The following is a 17,025-nucleotide window of genomic DNA, read 5'->3' as shown; positions in this document are numbered from 1 at the left end:
GTCCGAGAAATTACCTGCAGTTTCCCTTAAACAGGGCTTTTTCTGATACTGCTTACTGTTGTCATATTTTACTTAATTAAAGGATGTTACTATAATACTTCAGAGGTCATCGCTGTTCTTATGTTTTAATATTTTCATCTCCAACTGCCATCACTATCATTGTTTTATCTCCTTCATATGTGTGAACTTTGCAGACATAGGCCTACGACTGTTATAAGTTGAACTATTAGTCTTATTAACATCAACAAATACGACTTTTGTAAAGACTTGCTTCACATTATTATTAATTAAATTTTTGAATGACTAATCCTATGTATATTGTGAACTAGTGAAACTTAATATAAAATATACTGAACTAGACTAACAGATTTCACGTCTATTTTTGTAATACATAGACTATAATCACACGCACACATACATACATACATACATATAAATATATATATATATATATATATATATATATATATATATATATATATATATATATATATATATATATATATATATATATATATATATATATATATATATATATATATATCTATCTATCTATATATATCATCATGTGTAATTTCTCATTTCTTTCATCGCTACTTAGGCCTATCATTTTTATGCCTCTTATGAAGTTAACTGAAAATATAACTCCTATTTTTGTATTTCTTATTGTCTAAGTTTCTAAAGAATTAAAATTAGCTAGAAGTTCAACAGTAACTTAGTTAATGGTAAATGCCAGCAGTGAAGAAGACTACCATGCTCATCAGTGGAGAATGTCTCCTCCTCATCGCAAAAGATGACTCGTACAGAAATCATCGGCCACTGGATTATATTATAACGCAAACCCTAGCCTCTATTCTTTGTGTTTTGCTGATATGAAGTGTTTCTTGGCAGGAGTATGATGAAATAATATCTTGGTCTCATGTAGCCTGTTACGGGTGGTTTGAGCAGCAACTTGAAGGGAGAGCGCAATGTTCTCTCTTTATAGCAACATCGGTTGTCAGGGGGGAGTTAGGCGGGGCTCCGTCAGTGATCATCCGATGATGATCCTTAACAGTAGTGCAACAATGGGGTCGTCCTCCACTTTTTACAATGAATTTATCATGTTTCCTTGTTCTCTCTGTTGTTGTATCCCTCTATACATGGTTGTTTTATTTACGCTAAGCTGCCGAGTAATATCTACGATGGAAACATTAGTCTTATGTAAGCTAATGATTGTGGTGCGGCTGCCTGTTGCCCATCTTATCGGTGCAAGTGACGAGACAGTTTAAACTTTCCTGCCCGAATGTGGAGTCACACAATAACATACGACGTTATGAGATTTTTTCTTTTTTGTTTTTGACAATGATAATGGTTGAATTCTTACTTTCTTTATTTATATATAATTTCATTGATGATTATTCAATATTATTTTATTAGTCAATAAGCTTTTATCTGGATTCGAAATATAGTTTCTTCTCCGACTCTTTTGCCCAATCGTCTGAAGTGATATTTTCCAAAATGTTTCGTCATTTTTCGTGATATGCAATTTTCGCTCACCATTCTTTTTTATATTGTTAACAGTATGATTAATAACCAAAATCGAATAAGAAAATTACATTTCCTTGTAAATATCAAAAGAACAAATTACTGTTAGGTGAACGAAAACTTCTGGAACATGTTGCAAAACATTTTTGAGTGACTGTACATACTAATTTCAGAATCGCCATTCTCGGTCCACTACTATTGTTAAATTTTATGAAAAAAGGAAGGTAGCTTAGAAACCTAATAATGAATTTCAACATATTGTTATTCTTTTCATATCGTTTTTGATATGCATATCATGTTTTCGTTGCGCATTCTTGACCCGGGATTTTAAGGTTTTTTGTCTCACTTTATGCCGCATTATTCTTCAGCGATGACCTTAGATGCATTGCGCAGTACATATCGCCAATATCCAGTTCTCTTCTTGCTGTTGTTGCTGACAAATAATACTAGACGTCAGTTGCTCTTCTTGATTTCCTTCCTATTAGAACTTTATTTGGTATTATTTTCACTGCGAGGCAGCTAAGAGTAGTAGAGTCAGATGTCAGCTGATATTTTGGAGCATATTATTCTCAAGAAAGCTAATTTCTCTCAAGAGTATGGAAATGTTTAAGGAACAGTCTTAGGGCCATCTTATTACACATAGTGCCCATGTCATTGTGCAAGTGCAGTATCTTAGAGTGAATAACCATAGTTTTCTTGGCGCCATGTTGCAATGTTAGCATCACCAATTCCTGTAGCAACTATGGGAAGAGTCTTGAGGCGGCTTACGATTTGTCCTAGATTGCAGATCACAGGAACAGATGATACACATTTTTATTGACACAAACAGTAAAACTTTTTTTTAGACCGTCTATATTTTTGAATGACAGACACTAAAATTTTGTAGATTATTAACATTTTTGAATGACACAAGCACTAAGAGTTTTTAGATTGTTTACATTTTAAAATGACAAACATTAAGATTTTTTTTATTTAGATTGTTTACATTTTGGGAAGACACAAACAATGAGGTATATAGTTTCTTTCATGGTTAAGCCTCATGCTTTTCCTGTTCCTCTCTAGTATGTGTTGGAGTGGGGCATAGTTAGATAAAGTTTTGGATTGCCTGCCCCGTCGAAGTTGGCTTGAAGAACAGCATCGAATTTCCTGTTTTAGCCCCAAACGTATCGTTCCGTCAGTTCATGTTCGAGGGTCAGTTGTTGTGATGTTTGTGTAGAGGAAGAGGCAAGGTGGCCAGGGGATTAGCTCACTATGAAACTGGTTTGCTTCTCAACTGTCAGAGTGATATGGATTAAACAGTGAAGGTCACTGCTTTTTTTCCCTATAAATTATAAACTAAAAACATGGGTAAATTTATATTGTAAATCTGTTGGAAATTGTCACCCTGAATTATGTTTTTTAAAATTTTGTTAACATTGTTAATCTCTCTAGGTGAATAAGCATTTGCCTTGATTTTTACGAAGATACCGACCCAAGGTTATCCATGGAATCAGTGCACAATCTTCATTTTATGTTTCATCTTTGGTTATAAGAAACCACTTTAGATATGAAGTATGTCTTAAAAACATAGAAATTATTGGATATTTCTACCTTCTCTACGGTCCTGTTTCAGTTGTAAAATATTGATGCTTTGAGAGGTACAAAGATAGACTAAAAAAAAATGCACAAGGAAAAATGAAATTTAAGAATTAAAGAATGTATTTCCATCCCCAGATGGCAGCTGTTTGGTAATTAGATCATAATTTTCATGGCTGTTTGCGAAATTTTCCTTATTATTCACAAGCAAATGGGCTGATTTTCTGATCAAATTGTCGATTGTAGACCTAGTACTTGAAGTCTTGCAGACAACCTTAACATCACCAAACGCAATTCGATGATCCAGCTGCAGGAGTTGCTTGCCACGGCACTATGGCGCCGGTCTTGTATGCATTTCTATGTTTGGCTAATCTTTCTGAGCCGTCCTCCTCCGTCTCCTCCACAAATCCTGTGAGCGTTCTTTACAGGGACTATATAAACTTTCGAGTTTCAGTGCTTGAACGAATTATTTTCTTGATTGGGAGCTACGTGTGCTATAACTTTCAAGGATATAAACTCAAAGAAGTAACTTTAAGACAGTTTTGTTTTATTTGATTTTACGACAGTTTTATTTTATTTGATTTCTGTTGTAAATGAAAGTCCTTTTAGCAATAGTTAGGGGTACAGATATGAAGTGTTTGGGGTATCTGTTTGGGGTATCCTAATTTCCTGACAACTGAGGGTTACAGGTACTGAAAGGCACCAAGGAAAGGGTTAACATTACAGTCTTCTTTACTTGGCTGGCGTTACGAAAAATAATGTAAAACTCTCAGAGTGAGTAGGCTTTCTTGTACAGCAAGGGCATAATGACTATCTGAGCTTTGAACCTCTATGTCAAGAGATGGCAAAAAGTCGTTATTTTCCCATTCAACGCTGAGTTCGGTAGCGGAGGCAAAGAGTATTTAAAGCTGCAAAGAACAGCTGGAAGAGGGGAAAAATAGCAATAATGCTCTTGACATAAAAATGGATGGAGGTTAATAGGAATTGGTAGGCTTTGTTTCAGGGAATTCGTTCTACTCGTTTGTAGTAACAAGGAAGAGTGGCGAGACCTTGGCAGCTCCAGGTTTCGGCTGATAAAACTTTTTCATCAGTTTAAGGAACATCTTTAAAAGCAGGGGAATATCTTCTAGATAGATCCCCTTCCGTTTCTTTCTAGAAATGATAGAACATCGGTTAATGGTAAACTAATGAATGATGCTTTGACGTCAAAACTGACCACAGAACCGCTCAAGCAGTTACTTCTCATATTTACACTAAAGTCTGAGACTGCACTGCGTATGATGACGAAAACTTTCCCATTTATGGGATAAGACATTCTGGTAGTCGATGCTCATTTTCATAAGGAGGGGGACTTCAGTAATAAAAACACATTCTTCGTATTTGTCTTGAATGGTTCAAAAAAATCACCGTAGGAAAACCAAGTTTATGTGAATAAATGTAAAAACAGGAGCTTTCAAGCTGTACTAGAAAAATAATTAGTGTTGACAAAGAAATAAAAAGAAAAAAATTAAAATAGCAATTAAAATGAAAACTGTCATTCCGGGGTCTACCTTGGGCATCTTCATTGCTTGGAGGTGTCTTCTTGTTGTATAAGTAATTGAGTCGTTTGCTGGCCGAGGGACCAATTTCCTGTATACACTGAATTCGTATTGATTAACTGATCGGTGTAGTTGAGCGTCAAAAAAATAATTAAATGCCATTATTTTTCCATACAACATTAAAATTATTGTGGAGAGATATTGCAAAAATATCGTCAACGTAAAGAATCTATAAAATAGGATGTAAGTTTAGGGAAACTGTTAATATAATAGTAAGTCAATATAATAGTAAGTCAGCCTCGAAGTATTCCATATGCAGATTAACAATTGCTGGAGGAGGAGGCGGGCCCATAGTGACTCCGAATTTTTGTCGGTATTCACCTCTGAAGGTATTTTCACTGACCACTTAATATGCCTAGTAGCCAATCTGCAGTTAGATATTTTAGAGGAAATTGCTTCTTCGGCCGGCAAACGACTCGATTACTTATACAACAACAAGAAGACGCATCCAAGAAATCCCTCTCGACTTTGAACCACCTTGGCGTGGCGAGGGGGCTCTTGAACCCCAGCAATTCTTTCCCTGGTTCGAGTCCAAGAGTCCTATATATATAATTATTTGGATCAAGTCTTGTGGAAATTTCCATCTTTGGAAAAAATTATTTCACCTGATAAACAGGAGAAGATGTTATTGCTGGGACTAGGGTTTATATCTGAAATTGGTAGTGGGAACTGTGGTAGGATCATCAACTACCCGATAATATTTGGACCTGAGGGATATCAACAGGATATTCACACTGATATCTCAAGGGCAGAATACTTGCAGGGCTGGCCTATGGATTGCAGGGGTGGTCTGGGTTAGGGTTAGGTTGGGGTACTGGCGGTGATTATTTTCTTGTAATACTCTCATTCCAACAAGCAGGTTTGGCTCACACTTGAGCCACCCTAATTGTGTTGGTGTCATCCCCTGTGGGGTAGGGTAGGGAGTGGGCATTTGGGAGTCAGCTCTCACTGGTGCCATTGGTGGAAGAATGAACTCCATAAAAGGCTGATGATATCTTTTTTAAGATTTTCAGTTTTATTTATTTATTTATTAGTTTTGTATTTTTTCTTTCCCACTTTGTTCTTAAATGAGTAGTATAAAGAATTAAGTACCCCTGGACCCTCTTGATGATACCCCTTTGGCACAGATGACGACACCTGGCAAGTGTCAATGGCAGTCCCCCTCGAATAAATAATGTACAGGTCAATTTGAATGGCAGTTGAGATACTGTAGCAAATTCCCATGTAAGTGAGGTTACTAATGACACTTGTAGTAGTAGTAGTAGTAGTAGTAGTAGTAGTAGTAGTAGTAGTAGTAGTAGTAGTAGTAGTAGTAGTAGAAATAATAAAGCTAGAAATAATAAATCACAGAATATGGTTAACACTGACAAACCGAAGGTTCTTCATGTTATGGAAATTCATTTAGAAACTGATTATGAGATGCTGTATGAGAAATTTGAACATTGTGTGACAATTGTCAAAATAAGAATGAATTTTGATAGCTTTAAGGAAACGTGAGTACTTGGATATTATTTAGCACCCATGAGGAAGCTTTCAAGGCAGGTTGCGACATTAGAAATATCAAGATTCATAATGTAAACATTAATGGCGCTCTCTGTGAAACTGTTCCTAATGGCTTGGATGTTTACCGACCTACAGACTGGACCAAGAAAACAAATAATTTGCAAGCAGATACGCTTTCAGTGAGAAAACCTAAACCTCCAGTGTGGCCTATTGCAACAGCCAAAGAGGATTATGGCAATTACTTTAAAATGAACAGACTCCTTCAGAAAAAAGGCTGGAACAATTAGATCTGGTGAGATCTCTCGTTTTGGACAAAATAGTGTCCTCATTCATGCAAAGTCTCCAACACAGTCACATACGATCTGCAACTTCAAAACAAACAGGAGTGAAATGATGATTGATGTCAAACCCCATTTAAATTTTAGTTATGGTAGGGGAATAATCTTCAACAGAGATCTGTATCAGTTTACAGAGAAGGAGATATTAAGCATGTGTCCAGTAGAAGTGTGTAAGGTATAGAAGGTTCCTAGGACATCTATGATTATTGTTACTTTTGAGGGGCCTGACGCACCCTTCCATGTGCGTATTGAAAGTGAAAGATTAGCAGTCAAGTCATTCAAACAGAGGCCACTACAGCGTTACAGTTTCAAATTTGGACACCCCTCATGAATTTGTAAAAATGAAAATAATATTTGGTATTTGTTCTGTGCCTGAACAAAGAGATTGCACACATGAGGCCAGGTACATCAACTGCAGTATGAATCATAAATCTAATGACAAGAGTTGCCAAAAATATAACACTGAAGAAGCAGCCCGCATCAGTGCAAGTATAGGATATGCAAAACTGTTACTCAGTAAGGTCAAAAGTTATGCACAGGCTGTGGCACCAAAAGAAAATTTACAACCAGATACAGCTATTTCATCACCTAGCACTTATAGGGCCAGTGTATCACGTCGTAAGGCCCTACCGATGACCCATGTTCCGCTGTCCCTCCCTTCCCCAACAAAAGACTCGAAGCTCTCGGGAGCAATATCTTTGACTGATCTAGGGGAAGCTTCACCCAGCATACAACTAACATATGCACATGATGTGCAGAAGTTAACCTTGGTAGCTCACAATTTAATGGTCACAAAAGACGGAGAACCCGCATCCTTATCTCCCAAGTAAAAAAAATAAAAGATTATCATCAACAGACAGTATCCACAGTGATACTAGAAGATCCAAAAATTATTTATAGTCAATCATTGTTGATGTTGAGATCCATCATGCATCTTCTAGTAATTCTAACAAATTTAAAAATGTTAATGGGAAAACCTCACATAGAGAGTCTCCCAGGAAATAAATCTTATTTTCTCGAATATACTTCAGTGGAAGTGTCAAGGTCTTAGGGCTAAGTATGCAGAACTAAAATAACTTATTTATGAGTCCTTTCCCATAATTATACGTCTACATGAAAGTAAACTTAATAATAACACTCCTTTTTCTAGGGAATATTTAAGCTATACGACTCCCTATGACCAACAAATGGGTTGTCATGGTGGAAGTCTCATACATGTCTGCCATGATATTCCCCAGATACCTCTTACTCTGTGTACTCCTCTGCAGGCAGTGGCTGTAAAACCTGATATAGGCAGGAGATATACCTTTTGCTCTCTATACTTGCCTCCAAACTATAATGTTTCTCATGTTGATATGAACAACGTGATTCATCAGCTCCCTCGACCATTCCTCCTACTCGGATATATGAATGCTAGGCATCCTTTGTGGGGTGATGTTTTAGCCAACCAAAGGGGTAATATTATATCAGCACTCGTAGAGAGTGAGGATGGGGGACACCGTGATACTGGAGAGCTCACACACTTTCATATTCAGACAGGTACACTATCATATATTGACCTTTTCAGTTCTAATTGTCTTATCAATTTTGAGTGGAGAACACTAGATTATTGACATGCAAGTGATCACACGCCAATTATCATCACACTTGAGGGCCCACTTATTCAGAGATCACCAGGATGGTTGTTTAAAATAAGCATCCTGGAAGAAATTCCGTGAGTTCAGTGATATAGAAAGCAATGTGGATGAATTTCAAAGTGTAGATGATGCTGTTTACTTTCTCAGTGGAATACTTCATACAAGAAGGAATTAACTCTATCCCGAAAATTACAGACTGTTTCGATGGCGACGAGTCCCCTGGTGGTCATCAAAACCAACTGCGTTGCACCAAGCTTCAAGAAGGGCCCTGACTCAACGCTGTAGACACTGCACAGAAGAGAATATAATCATCTATAAGAAATGCAGAGCATAATTCCGTCGTGCAATGAAAGCAGCTAGATGTAATTCATAGTCATCCTTTGTTTCATCAATAAATAGTAGAAACTCATTATCTGCTGTTTGGAGGAAAGTTAAAAAAATAGCGGGCAAAAATACGCCAAGTCCACCTCCTACTTTAAAAGTGAATGGTCAGTACATGACAGGTGCCTCTGAAGTGAGTAATGCCTTTGCTGAACATTTTTTCAGTATATCATGTAAATCTGAAGTTGCTCCAGGACACCAGCAGAGATGTGCAGAACAGAAATTACTCGATTTTACAGCAGAAAGAGAGGAATCTTCCCTTTGCTGGAAGAGTTTGGTTCAGCTCTGGCAACTTGTAATGCCCCAGGCCTTGACGAGATTCCATATGCAAGCATACATCTGTAAACACAAAGTAATTTATAAGTATTATTAACAGAATATGGCGTGATACTAGTTACCCTACAATTTGGGAATCATCATTTTTCTTAGCTTTTCTAAAACCTGGAAAAGATAAATTTATAGCAGAAAATTACCGACCAGTTGCTCTGACATCCTGTTTATGTCAAATCATGGAGAAGATGGTAAACACAAGACTGGTATGGTATGTAGAGAAGAGAGGTATTTTATCACCTATCCAATGTGCACTCAACCACCGATGTTCTGATCCATCGTGAATCCTCCAAATGTGAAGCACTTGCATCCAAATAGCATCATGTCACTGTGTTCTTGACCTCGAAAAGGCATATGACACTGCTTGGAAGTATGATATACTTAAAACTATACTTGAATCAGGTTTGAGAAGAGAATTACCTTTGTTCATCCAGGTATTTTTGGCCTGTCAGTTTTTCCAGGTCATTGTAGGTGATACCCTATGTAAGAGAAAATGCCATCATGAAGGAGTTCCCCAAGGTGGTGTGTTGATTGTGACATTATTTGCCTTGGCCATGAATGGGATGTTCTCTGTTATCCCCCATTACATTATATCCACACTTTTTGTATATGACCTGTCCATATCATTTGCTGGAAAACGAATGGCAGTGGTTGAAAGGAAACTTCAGCTGGCAGTGGATAAAAGTATTTGGTAAGCAGAATTGTTTTAATGCACTTTTGTTGTATTTGTGGAATACATCCAGACCAGATAAATACATCAAAGGCCAGTGAATTCCATTTGTAGAAGCAACCTAGATCTTGGGATTAACTTTTGACCTTAGCATGACATGGATTCCTCATTAGCAAGGCCTAAAAGTTAAGTGTCTGTTTGCCCTGAATATATTGAAAGTACTGGCACACACATCGGGGTGCTGACCGCAAAATGCTTTTAAAATTATATAAATCCCTCGTCTTTTCGAATTTGAACTATGGGTGTGAAATATATTCATCAGCCACACCAAGTCGTTTAAAGAGTTTAGACTCTGTACACAATGCTGGAATTAGGTTGGCCATAGGTGCTTTTAGAACTGAACCTATTCCAAACATCCTAGTAAATACCGGTGAACTACCTTTAGACCTTTATCGTCAGTCTTCCATTGCCTTTTAGCCTGCTAACAGTAAAAATTATTTTAGGTACTGTGAGTCACACCATAGTCTCCACAGCCCTATGCAGTAGGGTAAAACACATTTTGAAAAATCTTCTTATAGCCAGGAATGCCTCCGTGGAAGTTACCGGAGATAATATTTTGCCATTACTTGATTGGCACTAAAAGCAATATGAAAAAGGTGGAAACCAGCGTGATTTTTGTGGAACATGTTGAAGAAGATAAAAACTCACCTTTTATATTTACTGACGGCTCCAAGTCCAGTGTGGCATTGAAATTGGAGTATATAGTGATGATATTTTTTGTAGACGTACACTACCTGTCAAGACTTCTGCGGAACTGTATGGAATTTTAACTGCTATTGAGTGAATAGCAATTATTGATGAAGGAAACTTTACTATTTTTAGTGACTCAAAAAGTGTTTTACAAATTCTAAGTGCATTTAATTCCACCAACCCATTGGTTCTAAAAATTCAAGAGTGGCTTTATTTAATGAATTTCAGAGGAGTACAAGTAAAATGTCGTTGGGTACCAGCACATGTAGGGGTGTCTGGTAATGAAAAGGCTGACAAACAAACAAAAGAAGCTGTAGCTGATATGCTTCCAAGTTAATATAGACTTCCATGTGATAACTTCTTACCAGATATCTAATAACTTTTTAGGAATATATGGCAGGAATGTTGGAATACACTTGGGGAAGCAAAATGAAAGAAATTACGAAAACCATATTCCATTGGAAGTATAGTAAAATGCCCAGAAAATGGGAAGCTGTATTCTGCAGTTTAAAAGTATGGCATACCCGTTTCATACACAAGTTTTTAGTAGTAAATGAAAAATCAACCTTACTGTGATGACTGCCTGGTCCTTTTGACTTTCAGACATTTGTTAATTGAACACCCCAGTCTCAGGACCTCAGGAGAAGCCTTCTCTCTGAGTCTTTAGACGAGAATGGCCGGTACAGTACATTCTAGCCAAAGTCCTCGGGGAGGAAATTGTTTACGATGCCAGTGACATTTTTAGGTTTGTATCAGAGGCAGGTCTTCTGCAAAAGCTATACACTTAATTTCTTATATATATAATGTGGTCATCATATCCATAGGTTTTATATGAATTTCGTCATTCTCAGCAAGTAAGGCCGGCGTCAGTGACCTTAGTTTTTCCGATGCCAGAGAATATTAAATCAATCAATCAACTTCCAAGTAATGAAGATATCCAAGGAAGACCTCCAGACTGACAGTTTTCACTTTAATTGCTCTTTTAATGTTTTTTTTACTTCTCTGTAAACACTTTGTAATTATTTTTTGGTACAGCTGAAGAGGACCTTAATTAAAGTCGAAAGCTCCTGTTTTTATATTTATTAACTTGAACTTGGTCCCCTACAGTGGCCTTTTTCTTAACCATAAGGAGGAACTGTAAGTTGCTATAATTGGGAGGAGAGGAAAGCCGTCTTTATGCACGTTGGGAACTCCAGGAGAATAGGGCTTGAAAATTTTCTTCCTTGTTGGGTTGATAAATATTAGTTTGGCTCTGGAATCCAACGTCGTCCGTAGCTGCAGTAGCGCGGTGCGTTTGGTGAAAAATGCATTGAAATCTCTCTAGCTGATCTCCCAGAACATGAGGGCAGCATATTATATTTTGAGGTTTAATGAGCGGCAGTACGTCTGTTCCGAAATTTTCCATATTCAGTTAGGCTGAAATCATCATCATCATCATCATACTAGTACTGCTGAATATTTTCTTAGAAAACCGAATATTTAAACAAAATTATTTGATTGGTTTTGCTGAAATGGTTTAATTGGACTGGGAGTTTTCCAGGGACTAGAGAAAAGTTGATTTTCTCAGGTTTTAATTCCTGTTAAGACAAGACAACACATTGTGAGTGGGGCTTTCAGTAAACAGTGATTCTACATCTAGACCAAGAAGTTACAGTAGATGGTTTTCAGCTCTTCATTATTTTTATGAAATAATCGTCGTAGTAGTGAGAAATCTGTTAGAAAAGTTATTATTTCTTTGCAAGCCTCTGCTGCTTTGTATAGGAAACCGGGTATTTTAATCTTCTGACCTTGGTTAGAATTCTTCCTGGTAACCGACAGTCGACAAAGATGTCCCTTTTCTTCGTTGTCCTGTAGTTTCGTTGTGACATTTCGCCTGACCGAATGCAGTAGCAAGGACCCAGCGGGAGTTGTAGCATGGGGCCTATGTTATCAGAGGTGTTGCTCTGACTATTTTTTCCTGAAATTTTCTTATGAATTATTTACATGATTTGGGACATAATTGCTTGTTTACATTAGTTCTGTGTTGGAGCTTAACTGTATATATGTTTGAAAACTTATATACAGTCAGTTGATCCGAGCTAATGGCGGTATAAAGACACTTTTTTATAACCATGTTTCGTGCCATTCAGAGAACCCGTGGAGGAGAGAAACTCATAGATGACTTCAGTTACGTTTACGAAGGACAGAAAACAAACACCGGTGGAATAAAAAGAAAATTATTATTGTAAGTTGTAAGATATATATATATATATATATATATATATATATATATATATATATATATATATATATATATATATATATATATATATAAATATATAGGTAGTTAAGTTAAAGTCCTCCTGGGCCTCTGTAGGCTCATAGTGCAGGCGCTGATCTCCTGTTTCTTAGGCCGACAGCCAGTGGAGGGACAGGTCCCAATGCCTATGACACATGGTCAGTGTTTCGCTAGGCCCACTGTTTAACTCCCCAGCCCAAGGGGTGGTACTTATTCTCCTACTGAACCTCTCGGGTTTTTTCGGATAGTTAGGTTGACGGGCTGCCGGAGTTTTGCAGTGGCGCAATCCGAGCCATCAGTGAGCGGCGGGATTTGAACCCCGGCCCTCTTGACTGGTAGCCGAGAATCATACCACTGCGACAAAATCCACGAAGGAAAGAGAAACAATAGAGTGCTATAAGGCCTTTTGACTTATAGTCCTTTACTTAACAGACTTTATTTATATAATCATTATGTTCCATATTTTCGTGATTCTGTTATACACGTATATATATAGTGTGTATTATATATACATACATACATATATATTTACATATATGCATATATTTATGTGTATTTATATATTACCCCCCTCCCCAAGGGGGGTATAGAGTCCTGCCGGAAATCCGGTTGGCATCCTTGTAATTCAGCAGCTGCAAAGTTCCTTCCGCTCTCTCTCTCTCTCTCTCTCTCTCTCTCTCTCTCTCTCTCTCTCTCTCTCTCTCTTGCTTCTTTTCACCTACTCTCACTGCTGTGGATTCAACTGATCATTGGGACCTTTAACTCCTTCACTCCTCCTCCTGTAAATTTTCCCCTTCCCTTCTTCCTCTTTCGTTGACGACTTTGGCATGATTCTGGATCATTCAATTGACTGCTCTCTTTGAGTTGATGGAGGGTGGAGTTGGACGACATGCCTCTCCACCCGTAGAACTCGAGTACCTGACGTGATCGAGCGAGGGGAAAGTTTAATGTCAAACCCTGTCCTCAGTGCCGGGTCGTGATCTCGACGGACATCATGACGCCTTAGCACTGGGGGTACGGTGTATATCCAGATATTACCCCTAGGACAGCCCTAATTAAAGGGATGACCTGTCCTCTAATTGTGACTCCATGGTGGGTATGGGGAATATCTGGATGAATTAAATCTCTTCATTTTTATGTCAACCCTCCTTATTTCTGCTGATGACTCTATGCTTTCCTCAAAGGACTTGGCCATGGAATCCCTCCAAAACTCTAGTATGGCTACTTTACAGCCATATGTACCAAACACTCAATCTCAAAGGAGAAGAACATTTAAAAGAATGACCCTTGAGGATCTTTTTTTCTTCAGTGTGGGCTCAGTATATCACTCTCACTTTAAGTGAAGAAGTAACCCCTCTAAGTGACTTGGTTATATACCGTTCACTTAAGAAAATTCTTAGCTGTGACAATCTTAAATTCTCCGTGGAAAAAAAAAAATCATAGTAAAAGCTAAATCTGAAGAAGAATCAAAAAACTACTTGAAACTACAAAACTTGAATTCATCATGTAAATGCTTCTGACGAGGCGCATTATAACACTAGAATTGGAACTATGTTGTTGGATAAACTTAGAGTTGAAAATGACACCAATGAATCTGTGTGTGAAACATTAAAAGAAGTCCTGCAAGATCAAAAACATAATGTTAAATCTGTTATTGTCTATGAGAGGAGAAGTGTTAAAACTGGACGAAGTCTGAAGATAGCTAAAATAACTTTTCACAGCAAACAATTCCAACATTTATGAAAATAGGCAAAAAAAATAGCAATTAAAGAAGAATATCCAAAACCTATGCAATGTAAGATTTGCTTGAAATTTGAACATACAGCAAAAACGATGCAAGTCTTTGGCCTCACCTAGATGCTTTAAATGTGGCTCCTTGGAGCATAGTAGTGATGATTGCAGCAGCCCCAAAAATGCTTTAATTGTAATGGTTCACACCACGCTTTATGCAAGGGAGTGTGTATATTTCAGATATTTCAAGAAGCCCTTACCAGATCAAGAAAATATGGTATAACAGTCAAGGAAGCTAAAGAAGACATGAAAGAAGAAGGAATGCAACTTTCCTGCAAAACATTTGCAGATGCACTCAAACTCAAAGTAAAACAACATCCAATGATGTCTCACAAACCACCCAATCTTCTAACACCAGAAATCAAATAACTGTAGAAGAATCAGATAAAAGCAATACCATGGGGATAAGTAATAAATTCAAAGTACTGTCCAACCTTGCTGTACATGATCATCTTGATGAACAGAGAGAAGATATCTCTGATAATTTACATCTTAACAAAAAGCCAAAACAAAGAAGAAGATATATCTCAAATGATAATCCATAACAAAAACAAACTACAAAATACTAAAGAAATTGAAGAAATACTAAAGAGAACTAGATGGACCACCAGAGATAGGAAAAAGACCTAGATCACACAGTGTAACGTTCTCGCCTAAGAAAGAGAACGACCTTCATAGTCCAAATAGTAAATGTCTAAAAACTACAAGTTCAGAGGAAACCATTGTTTATACCACCAATAGTAAAAACCCTTCTGAAAATAATTCTCCTAAAATAATTTCACAGAATTCTAAGGAACCTAAAAGAAAACCAAATATAAAAACACATAAGTCACTGATACGAGACTGTGCCATGCCACCTGATTACAGAAAAGGTGCAGGAAGCAAAATTCCGTTGTACAACAACAAAGATATTATCAAAAGTTCCAATTCAAAAAATAAAGTGGACTCAATTCTCCCAACTCAGGGTCGTAAGACTAAAGTAAGTAAGTAAAATTCAATTCTAAAGATAATAATGACACTCCTTCATTTATATTACAATGGAACATTCGAAGTATTAACAAAAACAAATTAGAATTACTTAAATTAATTGATGAATATAGCCCAATTTGTATCTGCCTCAATGAAACATTTTTACCCATTTCCTACAGTTTTACAAATAAGTTTTATACATCTTATCATCCTCACTCTGCTAATCAGAAAGGAAATATGATTCTCGTCAGAAAAGATATACCTTTCACAGTACATGATGTTTCATCTGAAATAAATGCCTTAGCAGTTCAGATTAAACTAGAGGAAATTATAACAATTTGTTCTATATATCTAAACCCGAATAATAATATAGATTTAGAAAAGCTGAATGACTTAGTCAAGAAGCTCCCCAACCATTTTTACTTATAGGAGATTTCAATGCAAGACATTTATCATGGCATGATGTAAAATCAAACTCTAGAGGCAACATTATACTTGATTTTATTATAGCTAATCAACTCCACATATTAAATGAAGACAAACCAACTCATTTTGATCAACGAACAAAGAGTTACTCTCACATAGATTTGTCCTTGTGTTCACAAGATCTAGCAGATAAATATTTCTGGAACACTTATGACGATTTGTGTGGTAGTGATCATTTTCCTGTCTTGATTAATATTCTAAATTTCACTGGAGAGGTAGCAATCAATAAATTTGATGTTAGTAAAGCCAATTGGGAGATTTTGGTGAATGCACAAAGAATGTTCCAATATGGGATGATAATTTGGACATAGAAACTATTTTAGTTATGTTTTTAATTCTGGTAATTGATGCTGCAGAATCATCAATGCCATTTGTATCACATGTGAAGATCAAATGCCCAGTTCCGTGGTGGAATGAGGAGTGTAAAAAAAAGCAAAGAAGGCTCGTAATAAAGCCCAAAGAAAATTTAAAAGTCTAGAAATGATTCGGATTACATAGAATATAAAAGGTCGTGTGCTGTCGCAAAACGAACGTTTAATGAAGCACAAAGAAAATCTTGGTGTAACTACCTAAAATCGGTGTGCAAAGATACACCCTTAAGAAAGATATGGAAAAAGTGCATAAAATACTAGGAAAGCACATTTCGATCCCATGTACCAGTTTTGAAAATTAACAGCAAACTGATATACGATACTAAAGAGGTAGTAACTTGCTTAGGAGAACATTTAAGTAATATCTCCAAAGGTTCATCAATAAAATCTTTTCACAACATTAAAGAAAAAGGAAGAAAAAATCCAATTAATTTTGAGACTGATCAATGTTATTCATACAATGATTGCTTTACCATGGATGAACTCTTATCAGCATTGTCAACATGTTCTAATACAGCCCCTGGTGAAGATTTGATCACTTTTGAAATGTTGAAACACCTTCACCCTAACAGTTTACAATATTTATTAAAGCTATACAACAAAATATGGGTAGAAATATATTTTCCACAAGATTGGCGGAAAGCACTGGACCTTCCATTCTTGCAGCCAGGCAAAGATCCTTATGACACAAATAGCTACAGACCAATAGCATTAACAAGCTGTTTATGTAAACTGTTTGAAAAATGATTAACAACAGATTAATCTGGTATCTTGAAAAACAGGATACTTTTCTCTTTCACAATATGGATATAGGAAACTGAGAT

General features: G+C 36.8%; 1 protein-coding gene across 6 annotated transcripts in view; it reads left to right on the top strand.

The window, feature by feature from the left end:
• LOC136847478 (von Willebrand factor A domain-containing protein 8-like) overlaps positions 1 to 17,025 on the top strand; it is a 737,466-nt gene that overhangs the window by 375,844 nt on the left and 344,597 nt on the right. Inside the window, exon 7 of one of the 6 annotated variants that reach the window (XM_067119217.1) lies at positions 8,371 to 11,375. The exons of the other annotated variants lie outside the window; for them this stretch is intronic. Coding sequence (XP_066975318.1) covers positions 8,371 to 8,460 — 90 coding nt within the window. The 3' untranslated portion in view covers positions 8,461 to 11,375. Of the gene's footprint in view, positions 1 to 8,370; positions 11,376 to 17,025 lie in introns of those variants that run through there. 6 annotated transcript variants of the gene reach the window in all.

This window comes from Macrobrachium rosenbergii, chromosome 16, assembly GCF_040412425.1.
Source record: "Macrobrachium rosenbergii isolate ZJJX-2024 chromosome 16, ASM4041242v1, whole genome shotgun sequence".
NCBI classification, from domain to species: domain Eukaryota; kingdom Metazoa; phylum Arthropoda; class Malacostraca; order Decapoda; family Palaemonidae; genus Macrobrachium; species Macrobrachium rosenbergii.
Note: the sequence above shows the minus strand (reverse complement) of the source record. Positions and strands in the feature narration are given on the sequence as shown.